The sequence below is a fragment of the Corylus avellana genome, chromosome ca5 (genome assembly GCF_901000735.1).
Source record: "Corylus avellana chromosome ca5, CavTom2PMs-1.0".
Lineage (NCBI taxonomy): Eukaryota > Viridiplantae > Streptophyta > Magnoliopsida > Fagales > Betulaceae > Corylus > Corylus avellana.
In genome coordinates, this window is record NC_081545.1 from 35,569,661 (window position 1) to 35,583,491 (window position 13,831).

Sequence of the window (13,831 nt, forward strand, 5' to 3'; positions counted from 1 at the left end):
GACTAGATCCTTCTTGAAAAGTTTAGGCAAAGACAACTATTCAGCAACTCCACTAATCCACCAAGGTGGCGACCAGCTTTGAAGAGTTTGTCCCCAACCTTTTGTTAAGTTTTTACCATGTCGTTTTATAAAAAGATGCAAGAGTTAATTTGGACTGGTAATTTCTTTAAGAGCCGATGTCTGGTAATTTTATTTACAGCTAGCATGGAAGTTTGATGTATTCGTTAGAATCATCACTTATTAGGTTATGTGTGTATAACTGTGTTGACTTGGTATAAAATTAAGTTTAAGATTAATTAATTTATCTATTTTTTTAATCCTCACCTTGTTACAAACATTGTACGGCATCAAAAAATAATATTACATTAGAAATTCTTGGACTTCTTGTGTAATTGGTCTCTCCAATGTTGATGAAAAGAAAGAGCTGTATTTTAAAAAAGTGATTTATTTTTAAAAATACATTAATAATGAGGTCACATCTAAAAATCCAAAATCCCGTTTCATAACTATTATCTAAAAATTGTTTTGATCGAAAAGAGTTTTTTTTAAAAAAAAAAAATTGCCACGTATTTTTCTTACTCAATTTTAACAATTAATTAATTGTGACATAAACTCAACACTAATCATTTGGTTTACACAATCTAGTATATATCAACAATCGACTCATTTGACCCAACATTAGAACACATATGCTACAAAGCAAATTGACATTGAAAAGGACATGAGGGAGACCAATTATACAAGTTTGATAAGAATGCATTACTACTATTCAATGGTGTAATAGGTTTGTATGAAGGTGAGGATGAGGATGATAACAGCACCCAACGTTGAAAGAACAACCCATGGAGTGCCGAAATAATTGCGCACAAGCACCGCACGCCATCTAGGCCACTTGCGTTGGCAAAATCTATTCACTTCCAAACCAAGATTTTCGTAATAGAATTTAACCACGTAAGTATCATGGTAAAGCTTGTTGAAGAACTTGGTAGCTTCCTCAGGATTCAACAAGTTATCAACGATCTTTCTCTCGCTCAGCTTCTCCATGTCATCGGAAGTATTAATGAGGTTGTCTAGGAATATGGCATACGAAGTGATCCTTGCTTCACAGCGGTAGCATTGTTCAAAGCTTATGAGATTTCGAAAAGCGGTTTCTGTTGTCTGATGAATCAGTAATGGAGGGATTTCCAGGATACCATTGTCAAATTTTATATCTAAAATGCATTTATCTGGCGAACCCCTTTTGAATTTGATTCCGGCATCTAGGAGCCTCGTAGCAGAAGGCACGAGTTTCCAATGTAATCTGTCTTTTTCATCATCTTTTCCGACAATTGTTGAAACCAACCATTTTGGCATCAGTTTCCATTCAAATCCACCTTCTTCATGATCTCCTCTTGATGTTGAAATTAACCATTTTCTGAACAAGTCTGGAATATGCTTCACGTCTTGAACAGAGTTATTTGGAAAATGCAAATTGGACGAAAACATGTCAGCAAAAAATGATGTGGCAAGTTCAATTAGGGTCATTTGTTGTCCAGGGTAGTTGGTCTTGTTGAACAAAAGTTCAAGTACCATCCAAGGTACCTGGTTTTCAAGCAATATCAAGTCATGTTGTAGAAATCGGAGCATGCAGGGCATGGTGAAAACAGGGTCATCTAATTTATACCTATCTCTAATATCGCGGTAAGCACCCCTATTAAACAACTCAATAATAAAGCAACCATCAATTACCAAAATCTCAACAAATTCATATGGGGTATAAGCAATTTGATCCGCATAACACTGCCGGGCCTCTTTCTCCACAGCTTGGATAGAAGTGATGAGCTCTCTCAACTTCATAGACGGAATGGGTGATCGATCAATGAGGTCTTGCAAATACTTAGTTTTAGTTTTGTCCATTACTTTCAAGTTTTGACTGCCATGATGGAGAGGCTCAATAAAAAATGCATCAGGGATATACGCTTGTTTATTGTGCCTAGAGAGAACTGAGGGGGTTTTGAAGATGCAACCCTTAGAGGGCATGGAGTAATTGTCTGACATCTTACTTTCTATTGAAGACGCCATGGCTTCGATATCAATTGTAACACCTCTACATCCTCTGTTCATAGTCATATTTTGGTTCTGTTTCCTGTTCTCTTTTTGCTTCCTAAAACAGTTTCTTCAAGAATGACCCACGAAAAGAAAAAAATTATAAATAAATAAATAATTAATATCTTTAGATATAATTCACTTAAAAAATAATAATGAAAAAAATCCAATTTAATAAGAAGATGAGTACTGCAACATAATCAAAAAAAGAGTAAAGTGTAACAATAGTAATTAACAAAATTAAAGATGGTTCTCCAATCTCATGGCAGCCCATGGCACAAGATTTATTTTGCCATTAATTAGTTGTTGGTAATTATTTTTCCTTGCTATCGAAAAGAGAAAATTGATTTGACTTTGTTAAAAGATTGTTGTTAGGGTATTACACAAACTAATGGGTCGATCATGTAGAACTTATCATATCAACAACTTAATAATTAATTATGACTTATGTAATAGTGTTACGTGGATTATCATATCTATTTGTAGGAGATTATAGTAAAAACTATAAAACACCAAACATTTTTCTTATTAAAAATAGGTGGTAGAAGTACTTCAAATGGAACCAAATTAATTAAGGCAAAAACAACAAGAATGCAACTACTCTCCAAATCCATCACTATTAAAATTTTGTTTTTGGCTCTTACATTAATTAGCCCAATAAGATGAGGTGGAATAATGGAGGCGTGGTCTTTAGAATATTTTCCGGACAACTCAAGTTTAAACGTACAATAAATCCAAGCTTACTAATTAAGCATGGAAATGCTTCCTGGAACAAATATGTTAGAAGAAGTTCATACGTACACCATTTTTGCCATTCACTTTTCATTCACACCAAAGACATCCCAATAGTTTGTCTTCCTTGAATTTTAATATTTCTATAATCTGATATATATTTGACATAATTAATAAATAGGAGTTGAATTCAAATTAATTAATAGGAGTTGAATTCAAATACATATCTTAAACTCGTGCAGAACAAATTAATTGTACGTATCGTTTCTATAGAATCAAGTTTAGCAGAAAGAAAACATGCAGCTAGCAGCAGTGACGAGCATCAGAGCATGCATGCAGAAAAGAGAAAACCTCTATCTCTCTCTATATATATATAGACATGACAAACAGATAATTAAGCAGATAAAAGATCTCCTACCTCGAGCCTTTCTTCCCAGGAAAATAGCAGCTTTATTACTCAACTAAACGAACACAGTCATGATCAGAGATTCAGGTTTAATTGGACAACTAAATATATCAATTAGGGTTATCCAAGCACCTCTATTTATAGATTTTGCGGGAATCCAAGTATTACTCTTAGTTGACTGACGGTTTTTGACTGGTAGGAGCATTCAAATTCTGCTATACAAATTTTCTTTCAATTTTAGCTTAAATAATCTTCTTCTTTTTTTAATTACGTACCCATTTTTTCAAATCCCTTGTATATATATATCTCACGTACCCTCTATTTTAGCTATTTATTTTTATTATTTTATTTAAATATGTCTTCTTCTTCGGTTTTTCTGAACCGTTTCCTTTCGCACATGCATGGTAGTTGGCGCTACTTCCAATTCCATCAATATTAATAAAAAGAAAATAATAGCTCCAAACTTCTGCAAATTAACTGGCCTCAATTCATGACTATGGTAGTTTAGTAGTTGACCATTTTGCTGGGAACAAAGATTGAGGTGGGGAATATTGTGGATCCTTTTATCTCCTTTCATGGCTATAGAGTTTTTCTCTAAGCTTGTCACTGTTGCTAATGATTCTAATTTCTTTTATCATCATCTTCAATGTCCATGCTTGTATGGAGCTCAATCTTTTGTGCTTTGCAAATAAACCCTATGGAGTTTTCTTTCTACTAATTAAGGCCTGTAATTCTATAGAAATAGTAAAATCTGTTTAAGCTTCTATATATCTCTCTAAATCCTGTGAAGATCTAGTAAGATCTTTCACTGCGATGCCATGTTCACTAGCTAAGAGCTAGCTATTCATTTCTTTTTTCTCTCTTTTGGGACAAATGAGATCTACTGATCATTTTGTTGTGTAAAGCTTGGATTTCTTTAGTAGAAGTATGCAATATCTCAAAAATATACTTAGAATTTCATTTAAATTTCTTTGATGGGTCTATATTGATCGTTTCTTGCATGATCTTTCCTTTGTCCTGCGTCAACCTACAATATATTTATAGTAAAAGTCGTACGTTATTATATTCCATATATTTAAACTTTTAAATTTACATATATCTCTTGATCACATAAAAATCAAATAAATTAAAAGGAGAAAAAAAAAATGAGAAGCACAAATGTGTGGGAGTGTACAAACGGGGTGGTTATAACCACTTTGGTAGGTCGTTATAAAAAATCGCTAACTACCTAGGGCAGGGCAGTTAGCAGTTTTAGGAGTAGAAAAAAGCAGTTAATAAGCGTTAACCGTTTACCTTATATATAAAAATGTAAATATATATTATATATTTGGAAAAATTACACTTTAACCCTCTCAAGTTGGCAGCATTTTTCAATTCGACCCCAAAAGTTTCAATTTTTGCAATCTACCCCCCAAAGTTTCAATTTTTTGCAATTTGGCCATTCTGTCAATCAAAGCCATTTTGACTGATGGAACAGTGATTACGTGCCCCGCATGTGATCACTTTTGTAGCTTTCTTCCCCAAAATGCCCCCATCCTTGTTCTCTCTCTCTCTCTCTTGTACGATCCATCCTTGTTTTCTCTTATCTCTCTGTTCGATCATTTGGGAATTTTCATTACCGGGTCCACAAATTTGTGCAAATTTGATCCCAAAGATCCATGATTTCTCTGCCGCAGAGATACCTAGACCCTCCTTCAGTTTCACTAATACAGAGTAGATGACCAAACCCATTACAGTGAATCAACCCATGCAATAGGTGGGTTTGAAGATCAAAAACACCATCATCGAGACTTATTCCACCCATCATCGACTGGAATTATCATATGATACTTTCGTTTCGACACAAAATGATTTCTCCAACCTACATCAAAAAATTCAGAACAAAGCCTACTCAGTGATTTGGTGAACTGAGGCTCTGTTGCAGGTGTACAAGGCTAGTGGGGGCATTTTGGGGAAGAAAGCTACAAAAGTGATCACGTGCGACACACATGACTGTTCCGTCAGTCAAAACGGCTTTGACTGTCGGAATGACCGAATTGTAAAAAATTGAAACTTTGAGGGGTGGATTGCAAAAATTGAAACTTTAGGGATCGAATTGAAAAATGCTGCCAACTTTGGGAGGATAAAGTGTAATTTTCCCTATATATTTTATATTAAAAATATAACATTAGAACGATGCCGATGTCATTTTAAATACAAGTTAGGGACAGAGTTTCATCATATTCATTGTTTTTAGGAACACTTTGACCAAAAAACTATTTAAAATAAGCTCAAAAAATAGGCACAAAAATGCCCAAAACATCTCAAAAAGCCCAAAAGTCTATATATATATATATATTAAAAAAAAAAAGTTATAAAACCGCTGGTTATAAAATAGCCGCTAACCGTCTAAGCGGAGCTTTTGCGGTTATTAAAATTCAATAACCGTCTTAAATGGTTGCGGTTAGTAGTTTTAGCCAATAACCACTAACTACAACTGCTTGTACACCCAAATGTGGAGTGATACGAAGACTTGTAGACTTGTAGCTAGTAAACACTTGGTCATAGATGATAGGTGTGTCTCACCAACTTCACAAGGTAGACAATTTTGTGAAAGGTGCGCCTCACCAGCTTCACGTGATAGACAATTTTGTGATAGGTCCGTTTTCGTAATCAATTGCTGGGCCTCGGTGGACCTGCAAAGGCCCATTTAATTAAACCTTGACAGCCACCCCAACTTTAAACCTTTAATGTCCAATGGGAAGAGGGACACATGTGGTCGGCCCAGATGTAAGCCAACTGGATATTGGAAGTGGTGCAGATTCGTCCATAATTAAGAAGTGAATTATGGTAAAATCCAAAATAGGGCCAATAAATGTTTTGCGGTCCAAGTTTGGATGAAGGCTTTATTTTGTCGCATGATAGTTTGGCTCTACTTTTTCAAAATCAATTATGAATAGAAATAATTGTTTGTCAATTTGTTTTAATTATGAAAAGGAAGTATTCTTGTTTGTTAAATGATTAATTGTAGTGTGTGTTTTTAATTTAAAACAATAGCTTAGAAAAATAAAAAGGCCTGAGCCCATCTAAATTTGATTGGGCTGAAACAAATCAATCTAGCCTGGCCCTAGGGGCCGAAAACTCTTGTCGGAGGCTTAAAACTTGTGGAGCTATATGCCACCTGTCTCATGGTAGGAAAAATAATAAATATCATCGTTGGGTGTCAATTTAATCTCTACATTTTCAATTTAAACAATTTACTATATACACATTAGATATATGATAAATCAAACTCCCTGCTAAAAATTATCCTTTAAATCTAATTTAGTTAGATGTTAAATAATATGTTTACCCTTTACTATTTGAGTTACAAAATAGTCATTTTTGTTTAATATGAATGCTTTTTTTTTTTCTTTTTTTTTTCTAATTAATGACGAAAAAAAGGTTACAAGGAGGAGAATAATATACAATATGCATGCTTCAATATGCCAATATATTAGCATATTGAAATATTACACATACTATCTCTAAAAATAATAATAAAAGAAAAAGAAATCCGCATACTAAAAAAGAATGGTTCTTTTGTAATTCGGGTAGATAACAAACAACACAAGTATTTCGATTTATTAAAGCATATTTATGTCAGATTGCTTTTGTTTTTCGATCAATTAAAAAAGAAAAAAAGAAAAAGAAAGATTGATCAAAAGTGAAGGATAAGAAAGAGAGCTCTTTCAACGGTTGATGCTTTCAGCTGGTCAATATATTCATCTTGGAGTTATTAATATAGTTGACTTTTTAAAATTCCTTTTTGGAACAATGGGATGGTAATTAAATCTCTAAAGCTTCCCGACCAAGTAAGGATGTATAGATAATAGAATGTGATTCAACAAATTTAATATATTATAGCGGCTGTTGGGAAAATATCGATAAATCTCTTGTATTAATTATTATTATTATTATTTTTTTTTTCAATTTACCGAAAATAAAAACCTCAAGAAGCATGGTAGAGTGGAAAATGAATTCCTTTCCTTTTATTAATTTAAGATTTAATCTCTTAATAAAAATGGAATTTAAACCCAATTCCGGTGAGTTTTATTAATATATTTTGAGAGTATTGTTTGTTTTTTAGTTTGAAAAAATATTTTGCTGTGACATTTAAATAATATTTTATATTGAATTGTTTGTTAATATCTTTAACTTGAAAACAGAAAACAAAATAGACCAAACTGTTCTCACTTTAAATTACAAATAAGTTTATCTTATTGTCATAAATTGTGAGAGTCTCTCCCATGCATAGACTCTTCTATATAGAAATTTGAACACGTTTTGAATTATTCGTCCACCCACCCAAGCAAGTGGTCCAAAGATCATAATTCTCTCACAAATTGAGAAGTCAATGGAATAAATGAAGCAGCTCTTTCGCCCGTATTTCCCCGTATTGGTTGTTGAGGTAGTTTTGACGGTTTTATATATCATCCTCTAGAACGTTGAAGTCGGTCATTTGTTATTGTTTTGTCCATAATCTGAAGACCTTTTTAGCTTCTTCTGCGTTAATTCCTTTTGGAAGACACTTTCGGGTTTCCCATTTGGCGTGGGGTCAAGCCCATGTTTTTTGGGTTTAAGACTTTAAGTGGCAACTGAAGAAAAAACACAAGAAAAGAGAGAAACCTGTTGCGTATACACACACGTCATAAAACACTACTTTATATTCTTTGGCGTGAAACCAAGAGACATAAATAGTTTTTTTTTTTTTTTTTTTAATTTAACCACGTCTTTTAACAGTTTCAAATAGAGCAAGCGTCTAGATTCATAATTTTGGTATGAGAAAAATAATTCCTTCCATTGTTTTTTTTGGATAAATAATTCCTCCCATTGTTGACAAGGTACGTACTATGCAGATGTCAAGGTTTGTACTTTTGGGAAGACCAATGTCTCACCCCGAAATTTCTGTTGACCCGTCTCAGAAGTTAGATGGTCAACTCACGACACGCGGCATCATATTCATATATATACTAACATGCCTGTCTCACGAGGAAACAGGTTCCGTTTCAAATCCTCAATACAGTTTTTGTTGTGCACAGGCTTCCATTAGAGCATGAACAACAATCGCACACAATACGAACGTGTGTTCAATCACTTTGACGACAACGGAGATGGGAAGATATCACCCTCTGAGCTGCAGCAATGCGTTGAGGCAATAGGCGGGGAGATTTCGCCGGCAGAGGCAGAGGCGGTGGTGGAGTTGGTCGACTCGGACGGGGACGGCTTGCTGGGGTTGGAGGACTTCGTGAGGTTTTTGGAAGGAGGGGAAGAGGAAGAGAAGGTGAATGATTTGAGGGAGGCGTTTAAGATGTATGAGATGGATGGGTGTGGGTGTATAACACCCAAGAGTCTTAAGAGGATGCTTAGTAGATTGGGTGAGTCCAAGAGTATTGACGAGTGTACGACCATGATTGCTCAATTTGATCTCAATGGTGATGGGGTCCTCAACTTTGATGAGTTTCGGACCATGATGTTGTGATGCCTTCGATTCACTTTGTTGTTCATTGATTATTTGTTGGTTATTGTTATATTTTCTTTGAATTTCCCGCCATATGATTAGTTTTTTTTTTTTTTTTCGTAGAGTAGTAGAAGATATCTTAGAAATTGAGTTGGACATATGTAAAAATTATATTCATTTTGGACACACGCCAGTTTAATAAATTTGATGGTTGGAGAAAGGCTTTTTCTTCTTCTTTTTTTTTTTTTTTCATTTACTCTTCGATCTTGTGGCAAAGAAGGCTAGTTTCGGCCAAGTTTATGTGTATATATGTTGACGACTGACGAGATAGTTTCTCACGAACCATGACAATTCCAGCCATTCAAAGAAAAATTAGGTTGCCCTCTTAGTCCGGCCAGTTTCATATATTATATATATGAAGCTGGGTGGAGCTCAAACTTGATTATACCTGTGCTTCTACATATATATATATGCTGAAGCATGTCTGGTTTCAGGCGGAGCTGGAAGTTCTCTTTGGCGGATAGGTTTAAAGGCTGATTTTGGTTTATTGCAATAGCCAACGCAGCCCTTGCTTCGAATTGAAGTAGCATGACAACATTTAAAAAAAAAAAAAAATCCGTTTTTGTTTCAAGTTGTGCTCCTTAATTTCAGGATCCCAACGACCTTAATTATCCAAAAGGCCAAAAGCCTTAGAATATTAAAATAATTTAAACAGCACTAGAAGTCTAGAAGTAGAACAAAACGCCGAAAACTAGTTTTTAATTTGTTTGGAATCCATTTGACTATTCACAGGCTGTTTACTGATGAATTCACTAAAGGCTTGGAAGAGCTTTCACACTACACGTTAACACATCCTCTGTTTCTGGTAATTCTTACAATTTCAATTTCAAGCTCCAGGAGTCCTGTTACACATAAGAATAGAATATTATGTCAACTTAATGCTGAAAAAGCTAAAAATATGAGTTAATTAAAAGGAAATTCTCCTTGCTAGCTGTCCAATGTGTTTCGGATCGATGAGATGACTAGAAGAAAGGAATCACAGGTTAGGCCTATGTCAATGGATCTTTTAGAGCACTCCTTACAGCCTCACCAAACCCATTTTTTGGTTATTTTGGTGAGGCAATTTAATAAAAGTGGCTTAAATCTCCACTTTTTAGACTCACTTCTTTAACAAAACAAAAAAATAGTAAAGTGAACAATACTCACAAAATATAAAAAACACTACTATTCACTCACCCATTGATTAAACAACTCATTTCTCTCCCTTCCTTTTTGCCTTTCGTTTCTCTCTTCTTTTTCTCTTTTTCTTTTCCTTTTCTCTGCAGCCTCTCTCACTTCTCTTTTTCTTCTCTCAGCATTTGGCGTCATTTCTGAGCCCCATTTCTCTCCAGCATTTCATCCCTTCATCAGTTTGAGTGTCGCCATTTTTGACCGTTAGAAAAATTACAAAAATTTTAAAATATTCTGGTTAGAATAAGACAAATGTACTTAAAATAGGCTATTGGGAAAATACAAACATTCAAAAATATAAAAGTTAGAGAAAGAATAAACAAATATTTGAAAAATGATATCTAAATGAAATAGTAAAAATAGATTGTTAAAATAGTGAGTTTGTTGTAAATGCTCTAAAAAGGTGAATTGTTAAAATAACCAAAAGTGTACTTTTAGTTATTTTGGTGAATAAAATTTGGTGAGACTTCTAGGAATGCTTGTTTGTTCAATTGCCTAACTTTTTGGGTTGGAGAATTTATCACAGTTTTTCATTCTAAATCCACGAATCAAAGAATAAAGTGTTTATGGGAATTTTCCATTTTTGCTTTGGGTGCTTTTATCATTATATTAAAAATGGCATTTGTTACCCAGTTGAAGGATAATAAAGGGATAAGATGAGTGAACTTCTCATTGATATAAACCTTTGTTCTAGAAAGCGTTGTCAAGTTTAATTAGCAAGAGTACGTTATCTTCTTCTTCTTCTTCTTCTCCTTGTTTTTTATTTTATTTTTATTTTTCAATCAAATAAGAGATGCTCATTTTGGTGTCTAAAATTCGATTATAATGTAGAACTTATGTTATTTGAAAAATCCACTTATCATTGGCTTTATATGAACTTTTCTTGCAGGATGTTAAAGACGGGCTAGAACTTCAGTTTACGAACCAAAGACAAAGTTTTAAGAGAATTGTGGGCAAAGACATAAATCTCTTTTATTTTATTTTTTTTCTTTTGATCATTCCTCAAGAAAGAATTTTAAGAGGCGGAACAAAAACAAAACTAAAATATGACTATGAACATGCAGAGTAATATTGTTACAATTAATATGCATGGAAGACTTGGCATCGTCGATAGAAGACATGATGTTACTAGATAATTGATCCATCCAATGTCTTTAGGAAAAGCAATAAGTGTTGTTTTCTTTGGAGCATGCATTTTCTCACTCATATTAAGGGGAAAATTGACCTTGTGCCATAGGCTAGCTACTACGAGCTTAGACAACCTTCTTTTTGTTAGTGACACACTGATATTTCTTTGTTTGGGCAAATGTTATTCTATTTGAAGATAATTGTGCCTAAATATTCAAACATATTTTGTTTTGTTTTTACTTTCTTTTTTTGAATTTTTTTGTCAAAGAAACAATTTTAGAAAGCAAAAACTGAGCAGAAAGCTACAAATCCAACATATGGCTGTGAACATAGGAGATAGCGTTGGAATTGATATCAATTCCTTGGTGTCTTCAATAGAAGATATGATGCCCCGTGATTTACTCATATCGTCTAAATGTTGCATCTTCAAAACCCCTTCCATTCTCTATCGGCATAATGAAAAAGCTTATATTCCGGATGCATTTTCTATTGGACCTCTCCATCATGGCAGTCCAAACTTAGAAGCCATAGAAAAAATAAAAGCCAAGTATTTGCAAGGACTTATCTCTCGCTTGAACTCTCCGGAATTGCTAAGAACCCTCATCAAGTCCATCATGGAAGTGGAGAAAGATGCTCGTGAGTGTTATGCAGAAGCAATTGATTACAACCTAGAACAACTTGTGAAAATTTTGGTTATTGATGGTTACTTTATTATTGAGTTGTTCTGCAAGAAAATTTATTGGCGCCTTACAGAAGAACGTGACCCCATTTTCAGCAGGTCCTGTATGCTACAATTTCTGTACCATGACTTGATATTGCTAGAAAACCTAATACCTTGGATGGTACTTGAGCGTTTGTTCAACTTGACAATGGATTCTTATGACGAAAATCCCCTAATTCTACTTGCCGTGAATTTCTTCCGTACCATCCATTTCTCAAAAAGACTGCGTCCTCGTGATCAGGTTATCAATATCAAAGGCATCGAGCATCTTGTTGATTTGTTCAGGAAACTTTCAACTATATCAAGCACTGATCCCCGGCCGGATCAGTTTATCAAAATCGAATGCATCAAGCGTTTTGTTGATTTGTTCGGGAAATTGACAACTTCATCAAGTACTCTGTTTCGAAAATTGTCAACTTTATTAAGTGCTATGTTCGGGATATCAAGTATTGAAGAAGAGAGAGAGAGACGACGAGAATGGGAATTATTGCCTTCTGCTACGAGCCTTGCGGAGGCTGGAATCAAATTTAAAAAGGGTACGTCTAAAACCGTATTGGAAGTAAAATTTAATGATGGCATTCTTGAAATTCCTTCATTTGAAATTCATGAGATAACAGAAACCGTCTTTCGAAATCTCATTAGCTATGAACAATGTCTCCCCAACTCTGATGATAGGATTACTTCCTATGCCATACTCCTAGACAGCCTCATTAATACTGCCAAGGACATAGATATTTTGTACGAGAGTGAGATAATTGATAACTGGTTGAATCCTGAGGATGCGGCCCAGCTCTTCAACAAGCTTTACCTTGACACTTGTGTGGCCTACCATTACAATGATCTTTGCACGCAAGTGAATAGTTATTGCCGACGCAGGTGGCCTAGATGGCGTGCAGTGCTTGCGCACAACTATTTCAACACTCCATGGGCTTTTATTTCGACATTAGCAGCATTTATCCTATTGTTGCTGACGTTGTTACAAACTGTGTACACCATGAAAAATTAGTACGTACGTATTACATCCTTGTAAAACCTGTTGTATAATAGTCTCTCGACTCTTTAATGTCGTTTCCAATGTCAATCATGCTTTGGTGTACGTGTTCTAATGTTGGGTCAGACGAGTTGATTGTGGATTGTGTATACCAAATCAACGTGAATAAATTGCATGTATGTGAATAATTTAATGCTACCTATTTTTAGCCTTTATTTGGTTCCATTTGAAGTAATACTACTGTCTATTTTCTTAACAAAGTCAGATTAATTTTTTCTTTCAAAAGAACGAAAATAATGATCTACACATTCTTCTCACTACTCTTATTAATGGCAAAACAAATCCTGTGCCACGGGTTATCATTAACTTAGAATATCTTCTTTTTGCTGTTAGTGTTCGGCTAATACTCTTTTTTGAATGAATGTTATGCTCGTAAGTGCAAGGGTAATTTTTATTTCTCTGCTCTATTTGAAGAGAATTGTGCCTAAATATTTCAATGTGTTTTGTTTTTACTTTTTTTTTTTTTTTTTTGAAATTTTTTGTCACTCTGGAAGAAACAGCTTTAGGAGGCACAAATTGAGCAGAAAATAGATCCAACATATGGCTGTGAAAGAAGAAGGTAGTATTAGAATTGATATCAGCCGCCTGGAGTCTTCAATAAAAGATATGATGCCCCCTCATTCCCTCGTGCCATCCAAGTGTTGCATCTTCAAAACCTCTGCCATTCTCAAAAGGCATAATGAAGAAGTGTATATCCCCAATGCATTTTTTATTGGGCCTCTCCATCATGATGACCCAAACTTGAAAGCCACAGAAAAAATAAAAGCCTAGTATTTGCAAGGCTGCTTTATCTCTCGATCAGACCGTCCAGATGAAATGCTAAGAACTCTCATTAGTTCCATCACGAAGGTGGAGAAAACGGCTTGTGAGTGTTATGCTGAACAATCGATCATTTTAGCCCAGAAGAATTTCTGATAATATTGGTAATTGATGGTTGCTTTATTATTGAGCTATTCTGCAGGTACTCTTTTCCGGAACTTCAAGAAGAAAATGACCCTA

At 34.5% G+C, this 13,831-nt stretch overlaps 3 protein-coding genes and 1 pseudogene across 3 annotated transcripts; 3 read left to right on the top strand and 1 right to left on the bottom strand.

The window, feature by feature from the left end:
- LOC132182244 (UPF0481 protein At3g47200-like) overlaps nt 1-244 on the top strand; it is a 1,115-nt pseudogene extending 871 nt beyond the window's left edge.
- Nucleotides 245-679: 435 nt separating this feature from the next.
- LOC132182839 (UPF0481 protein At3g47200-like) lies at nt 680-3,318 on the bottom strand. Its single transcript, XM_059596193.1, has 2 exons — nt 3,236-3,318; nt 680-2,155 (listed from the first exon to the last, which is right to left on the bottom strand). The coding sequence occupies exon 2, from the start codon at nt 2,107-2,109 to the stop codon at nt 766-768; it is 1,344 nt and encodes a 447-aa protein (XP_059452176.1). The 5' UTR covers nt 2,110-2,155; nt 3,236-3,318; the 3' UTR covers nt 680-765.
- A 4,968-nt stretch (nt 3,319-8,286) lies between these two features.
- On the top strand, nt 8,287-8,806 carry LOC132183273 (putative calcium-binding protein CML23). Its single transcript, XM_059596671.1, has one exon. The coding sequence runs from the start codon at nt 8,298-8,300 to the stop codon at nt 8,721-8,723; it is 426 nt and encodes a 141-aa protein (XP_059452654.1). The 5' UTR covers nt 8,287-8,297; the 3' UTR covers nt 8,724-8,806.
- Nucleotides 8,807-11,377: 2,571 nt separating this feature from the next.
- On the top strand, nt 11,378-12,787 carry LOC132182245 (UPF0481 protein At3g47200-like). The gene is made up of 2 exons (XM_059595433.1): nt 11,378-12,074; nt 12,219-12,787. The coding sequence occupies exons 1-2, from the start codon at nt 11,378-11,380 to the stop codon at nt 12,785-12,787; spliced, it is 1,266 nt and encodes a 421-aa protein (XP_059451416.1).
- The last annotated feature ends 1,044 nt before the right edge of the window (nt 12,788-13,831 follow it).

What these genes read in the sequence shown, in the direction of transcription:
- LOC132183273 (XM_059596671.1), top strand. Translation starts at nt 8,298, where the DNA reads ATGAACAACAATCGCACACAATACGAACGTGTGTTCAATCACTTTGAC.
- LOC132182839 (XM_059596193.1), bottom strand. Translation starts at nt 2,109, where the DNA reads ATGACTATGAACAGAGGATGTAGAGGTGTTACAATTGATATCGAAGCC.
- LOC132182245 (XM_059595433.1), top strand. Translation starts at nt 11,378, where the DNA reads ATGGCTGTGAACATAGGAGATAGCGTTGGAATTGATATCAATTCCTTG. An exon ending in TGATTTGTTCAGGAAACTTT is followed by an intron (nt 12,075 to 12,218) that starts CAACTATATCAA and finishes GTGCTATGTTCG; the next exon opens with GGATATCAAGTATTGAAGAA.